General features: G+C 49.0%; 1 protein-coding gene across 2 annotated transcripts in view; it reads right to left on the bottom strand.

Moving 5' to 3' along the window:
• Positions 1–12,447, bottom strand: part of LIG1 (DNA ligase 1) — a 29,572-nt gene extending 17,125 nt beyond the window's left edge. Inside the window, exons 1-10 of one of the 2 annotated variants that reach the window (XM_082437369.1) lie at positions 12,374–12,431; positions 10,096–10,185; positions 7,512–7,650; positions 6,309–6,435; positions 4,405–4,506; positions 2,744–2,851; positions 1,560–1,676; positions 1,278–1,353; positions 488–568; positions 140–196 (exon numbers count right to left, since the gene is read on the bottom strand). In XM_082437369.1, coding sequence (XP_082293495.1) covers positions 140–196; positions 488–568; positions 1,278–1,353; positions 1,560–1,676; positions 2,744–2,851; positions 4,405–4,506; positions 6,309–6,435; positions 7,512–7,650; positions 10,096–10,185; positions 12,374–12,390 — 914 coding nt within the window. In that variant the 5' untranslated portion in view covers positions 12,391–12,431. Of the gene's footprint in view, positions 1–139; positions 197–487; positions 569–1,277; positions 1,354–1,559; positions 1,677–2,743; positions 2,852–4,404; positions 4,507–6,308; positions 6,436–7,511; positions 7,651–10,095; positions 10,186–12,373 lie in introns of both variants that reach the window. The other variant, XM_082437368.1, reaches the window with a different exon arrangement.
• Positions 12,448–12,779: the final 332 nt, after the last annotated feature.

The following is a 12,779-nucleotide window of genomic DNA, read 5'->3' as shown; positions in this document are numbered from 1 at the left end:
GTGATCTCATGTGTCAGGGTGAAGCTGAGAGAGGAGAGGTTAAAAGGATTAAGCAGCTGGAGGCACAGACGCTGCCAGAGAGACAGAGCCGGAAGGGCCTTCACCCCGTGGCCCCGGCCAGGCCGGCCTGGTTAATTACCGTGCGGAAACCTCTTCGATCTTCTCAAATGTCCGGGCCACAGCCAGGTAAGGGACTCTGCGGGAGGAAAAGAGAAAACAAGCGCTGTGCGCACACCCATGTCGTCCCTCCAGCCACCTTCCTCCCCACGCCTCCCTGGGGACAGCCTTGCGAAATCCCCAGAGGCACGCAACCCCACCCAGCCACTGCCTAGGGTTTTCTCTCCGACCCCTTCAGAGCTGTCGATGGTCTCCCCAAAACACGGAGGGGAGAAATTTGCCAGTTTTCTCCCACTGAAGCCTCCGGAGACAGGGCCGCCCGCAGTGCCAGGGACTGGCGAAGGACAGTCTGCGGAGGGCCAAGCCTCACCTCTGGCCCACCTTCCAGCAAGCATCCTCGACGGGATGGTAGTTGTTCTTGGCAGGACTGTAGCTGGATGGGTCCAGGTGTCTGTGGAGGGAAAAGGGAGACTGTAGGGTAGATGCCTGGGTCGAAGGGAAGTCACTCTTCCAGCTAATATTTATTGAGCACCTACTAAGTGCCATTCCTCCAGCTAATATTTATTGAGCACCTATTCTAGGCACAAGGGCACAGAAGTGAATGAAAACAAGTTTGCTAACCTGGAGCTCACATTCCAGAGGAAGAGTCAGGGGGAAAAAACAAACAAAAAAACCTAAGTGGACCCAGGTTTCAGGCCTGGCCCTACCCCCGCCTCCCTGTGTGACCCAGGGAAGATGACCTAACTTCTCTGGGCTACTAGTCTCAATGTCTGTGCAATGGCTAAAATACCTGCTTCCTCCGCAGGACTACTGCAGAGATGAAGTAAAAAGGCATAACAGAAACCTTCAGCACCGGATCTGACACATAGTAGATGTCCAAGAACAGGAGCCGACCGTTCCTACAGGGCAGTCACGTGCTGAAATGGGGCCATTTAATCTCACTAATTAGGTCTCAACTGGGGTACAAAATTGCCATTAAGAATCCCCCCAACATTTTTATTAGAATAATTAAACCCTAATCACAAAATTTTAAGGCTGAATGTTTGGTGACTACCGGTCTCATTTTCGGAGGCCTACCTACAATCAGATCAGAGAGATCTTGGACTCACTGCCTTATTCTGTTTAATCCGCTGTCATCTCTACAATAGATCCTGACTCACCCCTTGGTCTCCTCCTTTCTCAGAGCGCTGGGTTCCTCTTCTTTCGCTTCTTTTTTGATTGCTGGCTTCCGGGGAGCTGGGAATGAAGCAGGGAAATGGTGGGTCCTTTCTCCTTCTGACAGCCCCTGCCTGCCAACCACTCTCCAGCCAGCATTGCGAGAGGCGAGTTAGACTTTCTAACCAAGTTAGACTTTCTAACCCACGGGAAGGCCGCACTCTCTGGAGAAAGATCCACCCGCCTCTCCCCGGTGCAACCCTGCAAGGTGAGGGGGAGAAACTCACAGAAGAAACTGTTGAGCGTCTTGGGAGCTTTGGGGGGAGGCTTAGCCTGGTCGTCCTCCTGTGGTCCCTGCTTCACGGCCACCTTGGGCTCTGAAACGCTTTCTGTTGGGGGCTTTGCTTTGAAAGCGAGAGAGGTCAGATGGTGATGCAAACTATTTTGACTATTTTTTTTAACCTCAAGGTCATTCTGACCCTGAAGATGGAAGACATAATCAATTCTGCCCTTTTCCTTTCCATAGTTTCATTTTGGAGCCTCTCAGGCCTGATGCTTCAGGACTAACTAGTGGAATTCTAGCATTTGGCCTGAGATTGGAGACTCATGGATGGTGGGGAAAAAAATCTTGGTACGATAAGAAAATATTCCCACTTCTGCAGGTGCAGAAAATCAGATACGATCCTGCATCCTAAAAATATCCCCACAGCGTTCTTTCTGCCACGGGAGCCTTCTGGACACCTCACTGCAGGAGCTGCCCTATGGCCTGGGAGGGTAACTTTAACCTCTAAAATCTTGTAACTCCCCCTGGTTACCTAACTTAAAAAAATTATTGCTCAGGACTTCCCTGGTGGTCCAGTGGTTAGGATTCTGCACTTCCACCGCAGGAGCAGGTTCGATCCCTGGTTGGGGAACTAAGATCCCACATGCCGTGTGGTGTGGCCAAAAAAAATTTTTTTAATTAAAAAAATTTTAAATTATTGCTCAATTAATAACATACAGTGCCTACAATTTCTGAAAGATACTTTGTTGGAGGATGACTGGCTCTTTTTTTCCTCACATGCACGGAGGAAAAATAACAATAAAAATAATAATAGCGGACTTCCCTGGTGGTCCAGTGGTTAAGACTCCACACTCCCAACTCAGGGGGCCCGGGTTCGATCCCTGGTCAGGGAACTAGATCCTGCATGATGCAACTAAAAGATGCTGCACTCGGCAATGAAGATCCTGCATGCCACAACTAAGACCCAGCGCAGCCAAATAAATAAATAAATATTAAAAAATAATAATAATAATGATAGCAATAGAACCTATAATTTCCCCTAGAATTTGCATTTAGACAACACACTGGAGAATCTTATTTAAGTTTTATCTTATCTGAGCCTTATTTAAGTTAACTGTCCTCCAAAGACATCTGACCCCCAAAACCAGAGAGATGGGGCTTCAGGGAGGAAGAGGACCAGAAACTCACTGGAGGTCTTCAGGGGCTCAGGGGGTGACCTGGGCTGGTCCCCTTCTTCTGCTTCCTTCTTCTTGCCCCCTTCAGGCTCTGTGAGGCTTTCTGTTGGTGTCTCTAATTCTGAGGACCGATTAAAAAAAAGCCAGGTGGCAAAAAGTCACTATGACCGCCCCCCACAAAGGGCATTTCGATTCCCAAGACACTCTGCCCCCGTTTTTTCTTTGCTGTGCTGACTGAACATCTGTTAAGTGACGGGAGGCGTGAGAGCCCGCTCCTGGTCAGCCCTGAACCAGGCAGGGACCTCGAGGGAAACCAGCCCGGATGCTCATCTGGGCAGCTAAGAAACAGAGAGGGCCAGTCTTTTCTTATAAACCATTATTTTAGAATTTTTTACTGCAAAACAGAACTGGAAAGGGTTCAAAATGCCAACAGTAACTTGTTAGAGATAAAAATAAAGGTGTTTTTTTTTAAGCTGACTGGAAAAACAAAAACAAAAACCCCACCTCCAGGGTAATAATAAAAACTGCATCAACTAACTTGGGAAAAATCTGCCTCAGTAGAAAGAAGCCCCACCTCACCCCCCAAAATCCCCAGACACAGACAATGGCTAAAACTGCATGATTTATAGTAAAATTTGTTACTAAAAATTGCCAACTGGAAATCAAATCTCCACCAAACTCAGATCTTCCCTGGGAAAGATAAACCTAATAAGGACCTTTTATTAAACAAACAAATTGACAGTGGCAAAGGCTCCGATTATTATAATCTCGTACAAGCCCCAAATGATCAATGGATCAGGTCTTTATGGTTGTGTTTCCCACGGAGGGCATTTTACATTTTCAAGGGAAATTGGTGACATCTGCTGGACACCGTATGACCTACTAGCTCAGGGTATTTTACTTGTCAGTATTAGATCACATTCTTGGCAATTCCTGACGTTAGCTTTCTGCAAGGCTGGGTACTCACTGGTGGTGTGATAAAAACCAAGTACTGCACAAAAGTCAACAAGGAAAGTGGCAGTGTTCAACTGGATTCCAAAGTCTGAGCAATTGTGCAGTGCCCAGCAGACATCACAATTAGTAACTAATTATGATTATTTAACAGTGAAATAAAATATTTTTCCTTTCAACGTTATATGTATTATTTTCTCAAATGCCCAAGTTGCTAGAACATAAATAAATAGTTGTTCAGACATAACAACTTAACAAACCAAACAGTAAAGGTATTGGCCTTGAGGCACCGTGAAAAAGTTACTAAGGCACCATGGGCCCTGGAAGTTTGCGAACCTCTCTGCTTTCTGGTAAGATTTACAACAAAAAACAAACCACTTAGAGGAAAATATATTCCATATGAGAAACATAGAAATAGAAGAGAAAAATGAGAAACTGTATATGAATTTGTACTGAATTAAGATGGCCAAACGAATGTATTCCAGAATGTTTTCATGACAAAATTCCCCGGGTGGGGCTGTGGGATTCTGATGGACTCGTGTGGGTTCTTGGACAGAGGTGTCAAATCAGTGGGGTCCTCACACCCTGCGCTCTCAGACAGGCCCCCGCCCCTCCAGATCACACTCACACACACACACACACACACACACACCACACACACACACACACACACACACACACACACACACAGTCCGTCCCCACCCCCCAACCCCAGGGCCTCACCTTCTTCCTCCTCCTCCTTCTTCTTCTTGGCTCCCCCGTCCTCGTCCTTGCCCTGCTCTTGCAGGACATCCTGAAATGTCCGTTTGGAAAGCTGCTTCCGGGCTGGGAAGGCAAAGGGCTCAGTGTGGCCTCCTTGCCGGCCCGCCTGCCCCACGCCAGTGAGCTCAGATCCCGCGATGATGGGGCCCTGAGAAGGCTCTGGGCCCCTGCCCTCCTCCGCCTGCCCACAGCCACGGCTCCTGTGCAGGCCTCTGCTGCTTCCTGGCTGTGTGACCCCGAGCAGGTTCCTGAATCTTAGGAGCCAGCAGCCACCCTCCTCTCTGCCTCACCTCTCGCCACACACTATCCTCAAACCCTCCCTGCTCCCCAAATCGCATCTTATTGCCCAGAGACGCGGAGGTGTATGGGATTCCCCCACGTGCCGTGCTGTTCCCGCCTCGAGGCCTTTGCACGGGCTGTCTTGGCTGCAACACTTTCCAACCGCCCTTTCTCAGCACAGCCAACCCTAACCCATCTTCCAAGACTCAGGCCAGATGGCACCTCCTCTGGGCCACCTCAATCTGGAGCTCCCCTCGCGTCCAGCGTTACCACTATTTTTCCCTATACCGGCACCATCAGTGGAAATATACAGTGAGCCACATACATCATCTTTAACTTTCTAGTGGCTACACTGAGAAAAGGAAAAAGAACCAGGAGAATTGTTTGAATAATATCGTTTACTTAACCCGATAAATCCAAAATATGATGATTCCAACATGTTTTGAATATTAAAACAAATGAGTAACATTCTTTTTTCTACGCTAAGTCTTCAAAATCCGATGCACTTACAAGCACATCTCAATTGGACACTAAATATTCATCAGAAATACTCGATGTGTCTAGATTTCATGGAATTTACCGTTGACAAAGTAGCTTCAAATATCCAAGTTGATCAAATTATGGCAAGGCTTCAATAATTGAAACTAGAGTCAGCTTTCCAATTCAAATTGAATTAAAGTAGCATTAAAAATTCAATTCCTCTACTGTACAGCACAGGGAACTCTACTCAATACTCTGTAATGACCTACACAGGAAAAGTCTAAAAACGAGTGAATATACGTATATGTATAACTGACTCACTTTGCTGTACAGCAGAAACTAACAATACTGTAAATCAATTATACTCCAATAAGAATTTAAAAAAAAATTTAGTTCCTCAATCACCATGGTTCAGGGTCTCAGCAGGCCGTATCACCCTGCGTCATGTGGGGGTCTCTCCCCTGTCCCTCCCCTGTGCAAAAATCTCCCCAACCCCCCTGGGGACAGAGGCGCCACTCCTCAGGCGGGCTTTCCACGGACCTTCGCTAGTCTCATTGCTCGCTGAACCCAACCCCGCGCTCTGAGCACCAACACACCTAGCCATCAGTGCCCCCAAGGCCTTTTCCACTCACACTCCCCCAGCCTAGAACCCTCTCCCCTCCTCAGTCCCTGCTCACTCCTCTTCTGTCCCTCAGGGCTCAGCTTGGTTAAGCTCTCTTCTAGAAGTCTCCCTCGAGTCAGGGGCCCTCCCCTGGGCTCCCACAGTGAGCTGTGTGGCCTCCAGCACTGCACACATCACAGTGACAATAACCGACATTTACTGAGCGCTTACTGTAGGCTGGGCCCAGTTCCAAGCCCTTACACGTATTCACTTTTAATCCTCCCAACATCTCTGGGTGGGAGGTACTGTAATTATCATTCGTTTTACGGATAAAGCCCAGAGAAGGGAAGTCATTTGCCCAAGGTCACACAGCCAGTGGATGGTGGAGCCGTGCTCTTAACCACAACGCTAAGATCGGAGCTGTCACGAGGATGGCTGAATGATGCGGAAATCCAAGTGCGGACAAAGACAGGCAACTGAGAGGGCGAGGCCAGGGGGTCCTTACCCGTGCGACGCTTCGGGATCCCTGATGGGGAGACGGCCGTGGGTGAGGTGCTGGGGTGGGAAGGGCTGCTCTCAGGCGGTGTGCCAGGACTGGGAGGGGAGACTTGTGGGGAATCTGGAGCAGGCTTCTGGAAGGGGAGAGAAAGAGCAACTCCTGAGTGAGAGGAGGGAGGGAGCACCCAGCTGTGCCATTTTCCAAACACTTGAGAGCACAGGGGGACTCAGCCCCGCTCAGGCCGCATCCCTTCTTACCCGGGCCATCCCTCCACCATCCTGCGTAGTTTCACGGTCCCAGACTGTCCCTATCATGGACCCCAATAAAAATTCTTTTTTTTCTCAAGTAATAGAATCTTCGATTTTTAGCTAAGCATAATACAGCCCAACTAAAAACTATACTTCCCAGGATCCCTTGCAGCTAGGTGTGCTCAGGAGTCTGAGGACTACACTTCCCAGGGTCCCGTGGTTCAAATAACATTCACCTAAAGGGAAGTGGAGTGCCCTGCTCTTCCCACTGGCTCAATGTGGGCATTCACTTGGACAAGGGCACCTAGGGATGGCAAGCAACAGTATAGAAGCACCCTGGGGCAGAGTTAGCCGAGGAAAAGATGAAGATGACAAGGAAGAAGCAGCTTCTGAGGGGCCTTGGAGGCTCTGTAAGGACCACCTTTGGCCTGAGCTGGCAACGCCAGGGGGTTTCAGCAGGGGCGGAGACAGGATCTCACTTCACCATCGACAGACTGAGAAATGCTGCACTTCAGACATTACCCTCAGAGCAGCCAACAGGCATGAAATGACTTAAATGAGAGGAGCAAGTGAGCTGATGCATTTGAAGATGGAAAGCCCTCCCGCAACAGGAGAGACTGGACGGATTTCCGAGCCCTTCCTCTGTAGCAGGCGTTCTTCTCCGATCCGTATGTGAACAGACTCGCTGCACCTTCACGGCCACCCTACGAGGCGAGGGCTATCTATAGGGAGCTGCTCGTTCCAGCTGAGGCTGCCCAGGGGTCCCAGGCCAGGAAGCCGAGCCCAGCCCCAGGGCAGAGGCGGGGTTAGGAGCACAGAAACCAGGGAGGACCACTCAACTCCTCCACCCCCTGGGGCAGCATCTCTAGAATTCTCCTGAGCAGCCACTGCACTCAGCTCCAAAGGCCAATGGGAATGATGGTTTCTTCTGGTAAACGTGGGCAGGCTGCTGGGGCCCTACCTGGCTTTTGGGGGGCTTGGGGGCTTCCTCCTCCTCCTCCTCCCCTTCGCTGCCCAGGACCCGGGCCGCCTTCCTCCCTGGCCTCTTCACTGGAGAGTCGCCCTCAGGTTCCACTCTATTCCGCTCCTTCAGCGCCACCCTGGAGGATGAGAAAATGGAGGTGTTTTTCCAGCAGATAGAGTGGGGACACTACTCCCAAATTCTCCAGCCCCTTCATTATGTTTCATTCCCTTGCCTTTCAAGCATGCAATGAACATTTTCTAGGGGCCTCCTCAGCATATACTCTTAATCACCCATCCACCCATCCCGCTCTCTGGAGGCCTCCTGTGTGCCCACCCTGTGATGGGTGAAGCTGAGGAGCACGTGAAGTCCCTACTGAGGGCGGAGACTGGCCTCCAACATCCCTTTGCAGACGCTCTTTCAGTCATATAAGCCCCTGAGTCCCCTAGGTACGGACTACATTTCCCAGCCTCCCCTGCAGCCAGGTATGGCCATGTGATGAGTTCTGGCCAATAGGATGTTGATGCCTGCAACCTGCTCCTGACTGCTTGTCCTCACTGCTCTCTTATCCCTAGAACTTTGACTTGCTGACCCCCTTTGACAATGCAGATGAGGGCAGGACAGAGCAGAGAGAGAGGGAGAGAAAGAACCTGGGTCCCGGGACCACCAACTGGTACAGAGTCGCCTAGCTGCCCCAAACTGCTTAAACAGCTCAGAATCTTTCAAGTGAGAAAGAGGCAATGTTAACTTTAACCAAGTCACCGTGACTTTGGTTACTGGTAAAGCAGCCCAACGACTCCCCTGACACCAGCTGAGGCACTCCCAGTCTGGTGAGGAGCACAGACACAGCCGTCAAAATACAGCCAATATGCTTGCTGATGGAGGTCACTTACGGAGCTGAGAACACAGCTGATTCCTACTGGTTTCTGCACTCAGAGAGCTCGCGGTCTGGACAAAGACCAAGATACACACAAACACCTCCCTACTCAGGTCAATGACGGCACGCTCTTGTCACGGAACATTAAAGGGAATAAAGTGAGTTTAGATGAAGTGCACGGCTCTAAGACATTTTTTTGTGGGGAGAGAAAGCAGACTGTCAAATCTGCGAGAGGAGTTGCTGTTGATTTTATTCACTGCTAAACCCACAGGGTCTAGGTGCCTGGCACATAGTAGATTCTCAGTAGATATTTGTTGACTAAATGAATCTATACAGTATGATTCCATGAATGTAAAAGATACATGAATGTTTGCCCATATGTACCTGCAACTTGCATACAGAATAATTCTGCTTTTCCTATTTAAAAATAAATTAAAGATGTGTATTACTATCTGTTGTATGTCAGGCATGTGCCAGCTACTTGAGATATAACAGTGACCAAAATGAGAGCCCCTGCCATCCAATATATAAGTGTGAGAAACACTTATTCATTCAACAATTATCTATTGAGCACCTACGATGTGTCATAACTAACTGTATTAGGTGCACGTATGTTTTTATGCATAGAAAAAAGGTATGGAAGGATATACCTCAAATTGGTAATAGTAGTTTCTCTGGAGAGTAAACAGTGGAAGCACTTCAAATTTTTATTTACCTACTTCTGAGTTGATGTATTAATAATTACCATGTGTAATTCCACACGTGGGTATCTATGCTAGAAAAAAAAATCTGCACGTGTGCCCAAGAAGTCACACATACAGACTAAATTGCAGCATGGATTGTTTCAGCCAAAAAGTGGAAACAACCTAAATATCCATCGGTAGGGGGATGTTAAATAATTTCTGCAGTACATCCATAAAATGGAACAAAAGCAGAGGGTAAAAGGGATCCGACGGTCCTTTGTGTTCAGGAGTGGAAAAAATCTCTAAGTCATACTGTCACTGAAGAAAGCAAGTTCAGGAACCATATACACAGTATGATCTCTATTTTTCAAGACATTAAAACATGTCACAGAAAATAAAACCACATACAATAAGTGTGTATATATAGCAGTGCAAACACAAAAGGGGCGGATCTAAAAGTCGAGAGTGTTGATAAATTATGACCTGATTCTTACCACTTACTGAGCGTCTTTTATGAACCAGGCACTGTTCTATAAGTTGTTAGTGTGTTAATGCATCAAATCCACACAGAAAGCCTGATATAGATCATGATGATACCCTGCTACCTGTGAGGAAACTGGGGTACAGGAAGTGAAGTTACTTGCCCAGGCTCCCAGACTGGGGATGTGAGCTAAATCTACCCTGAGTGCATGCTTTGGAAAGCTGACCGGTCCAGGGGCAGGGTCTTCCCGAGAATGTGTGACAAGGACACTGGAAGAAAGAACACTGTTCTCTTCTATTTAGATGCGGCCAGTGGCAGGGTCTCCGCCTCGTGGAGTCTGCTCCAGAATGAAGTCAAGACACTGGGACGGAGCCCTGAAGACAACTCTGAGGCCCTGGATCCAGCTGTGCCTGAAGCTGACCCTACCTTTGGCTTGCCCAGTTTCTGGAGTCAAAACTTTCCCTGTGGGGCCCTGAGATATTCTGAGTCAGGTCCTGACTGATAAAAGGAACAGATTCACCACATCCCAGCCCCAGAACATACTTTGGAGGGGACTCTGTTTCTCTGGTGCTGTTGGATAGCTCCTTCTCTGGCTTCTTCACTTTGCCCTCTTTCGTGGGCTGGAAAAATGACCTGGAGGAGCAGAGGGGGGGGGGGGGGGAAAGGGAATGATAACAGAACCAATAACCCCTCTAACACACACCACATTCCACAGCTTCCGATGCCCGTCCCCATCCCAGGACGCAACAGAAGACTTCAAACAACCCCCTTAGACCAATAAGGAAAACTGAGGCTTATCAGATGGAGGAGGCAACGCCCTGCTTATTTTTCTGCCCCAACTCGCCACTCACCTGAGAGACAGCACACATCCCGATTTCCATTCCACAGGGATTAACTATGCACTTACTATGTGCCAAGGCCTGTCCTTGGAAGCTAGGGGCAGGGCAATGACCCAGACACATATGCCCCTGCCCTGGAGGGGCTGACACTCTAGTGTGGTGGGCAGACATTAGCAAGTAGCTAAATATAAAATGTCCAAGGGCGTTATGTGCTCTGAAAAAGATAAAGGTGCCCTCCCCTCTACCTGAGCCTGGCTAGGCTGAGTGGCTTGCCCCAGAGAGCAGAGTACTGAGAGGGGAAAAACAGGGGCTTGACGGCGCAGGGACCTGGCCAGGCGAGGAAGGTTAGCATTGCCTACGATGTCTTGGGGACGTCGTGCACCCCCAATATAAGGCAATGAGAGGGCACCTCACCTCAGTGCCCAAAACCCCAGGCTAATTATGAGAGTATCGGACAAACCAAACTGGGGGTAAGGCTACAGGTGTCATGACAAAGAAAGCCTGAGAAACTGTCACCCAGAGGAGGCATGACAGCTAAATGCAACATGGCTCCAAATCAGATCCTGGAACAGAAAAGAACATTAACAGATAAACTGGTGAAATGCAAATGAAGTCTGGAGCTTAGTTAACAGGAATGTATCGCTGTTGGTTCCTTATTGTGACCAATGGACCACAGTGATGTAAAGTGTCAACAATGGAAACCGGGTGAAGGGTATACAGGGACTCTCTGTACTATCTTTACAACTTCTTGGTACGTCTAAAATAATTCCAAAATTAAAAGTTTACTTAATCTTTAAAAAATAAAATAGGGACTTCCCTGATGGTCCAGTGGTTAACATTCTGTACTCCCAATGCAGGGGGCATGGGTTTGATCCCTGGTCAGGGAACTAAGATCCCACATGCCACGCGGCACGGCCAAAAAAGGATAAAATAAAGCAAGGTGACAGAAAGCAATCAAAAGTGCTATCATCCCAGGAGAGACTGTCCCCAGATTTCTCATCACCTGAGGAAAATGCAGCCTGGGATCTGTGTAAGCCACCAACTCCCAGGTCTCTGGTGGTGACACCCAGGTCTGGATCTGTCTAGAGTCCATCCCCTCCTTCTGGGAATAGCCCTCCACGTTCCTCTTGTGATGCCCGTTCCCCCACATTCTCTCAGCCCCTATGGTTCGCGTGGGTCTGCCCTTTCACCCATAACCAGGGCACATGCCCCGAGCCTGGCCACTCAAGGCCCTGCATCCCTGGGGCTACGACAGTGGCTGGTTCAGGGACCGGCATGCGGCCCAAGGTGGGCCAATGAAACTTAACTCTAGATATTGTTGTGACAGCTGGGAGAGACACCACCTCTTTCCACCAGGATTGCTGACTCTAGGGTACTAAAAGCCTAAGGAAGACAGCCTGCCAGAGTGATACAACATCCAAGAAAGCAGAGCTAAACGATGGAGACAGAGTCCCAGTGAGAAAGTCTGGACAACTGGATCTGACTATTAAAGCCAAGTTTCCACTACACAAGCCAAAGAATTCCTTTTCTGTTTCTCCTGAAGCCAGCCTGACTGAGTACCGGGTTCCTCAAGCCGGGCATTACTGGCATTTCAGGCCACATCACTCTTCGTTGCGGAGGGCTATCCGGGGCATTGTAGGATGTTTAGCAGCCTGCCTGGCCTTTATCCACTAGATACTAGTGGGGAATTCCCTCTCCCCCCAGGTGGTGACAACCAAAAATGTCTGTGGTTCCCTGGGGGACAAAACTGCCCCTGATTGAGAACCAGGGGTCAGGGTCTCTGAACCTTGCAACTAAAAATTTTGGTTACTGCACTACCCATTTTTCCGATCCCCTTTCCCACTTTCCATACTGCTCAACTCCTGGAAATCCCTGCGTGAAGACTAACCCGAGTTCTTCTAAGATAAGGCGCAGAGTCAGAGAGGGGAGCAGAGAACTTGGAGGATGTAAGCCGGTGGCAGGGGTGTGGGGAGGGCACTTACATAATACTTCGCTGCATGACGGCGTCAGAATCCTCCCCTCCCCTCTCCTCCTCCTCTTCTCCAACGGGCAGCTCCTGAAGTAGACATCCAAATACTTGGTGAGGATACTGATTGTGCAGAGATCAAAACAGAAACTTTCACACATTGAGGTCTGGGGAAATCACCCTGAAATCTACATCACCCGGCTTGAACTTTACACTCGCTGAACAGCCCATGATATGGCCTGTCAAACGTACAACGTGCAGCTCCTTTAACCAACTAAAGAAGAGAATGCATTTACCAGAAATAAAGAACGTCCACTCCGAAGATAGGCATAAATGTCTCCCTTCCTATGACAGCCGGGCTAGTAGCCCTTCAAAGACAAGGTTCCCTTCCCAGGTGCCACGGCCATACTGACTCACTGTGT

The sequence above is a fragment of the Balaenoptera physalus genome (assembly GCF_965194825.1).
Source record: "Balaenoptera physalus genome assembly, chromosome: 19".
Lineage (NCBI taxonomy): Eukaryota > Metazoa > Chordata > Mammalia > Artiodactyla > Balaenopteridae > Balaenoptera > Balaenoptera physalus.
The sequence above is the reverse complement of the archived record's forward strand: the minus strand, read 5'-3'. Positions and strand labels throughout refer to the sequence as shown.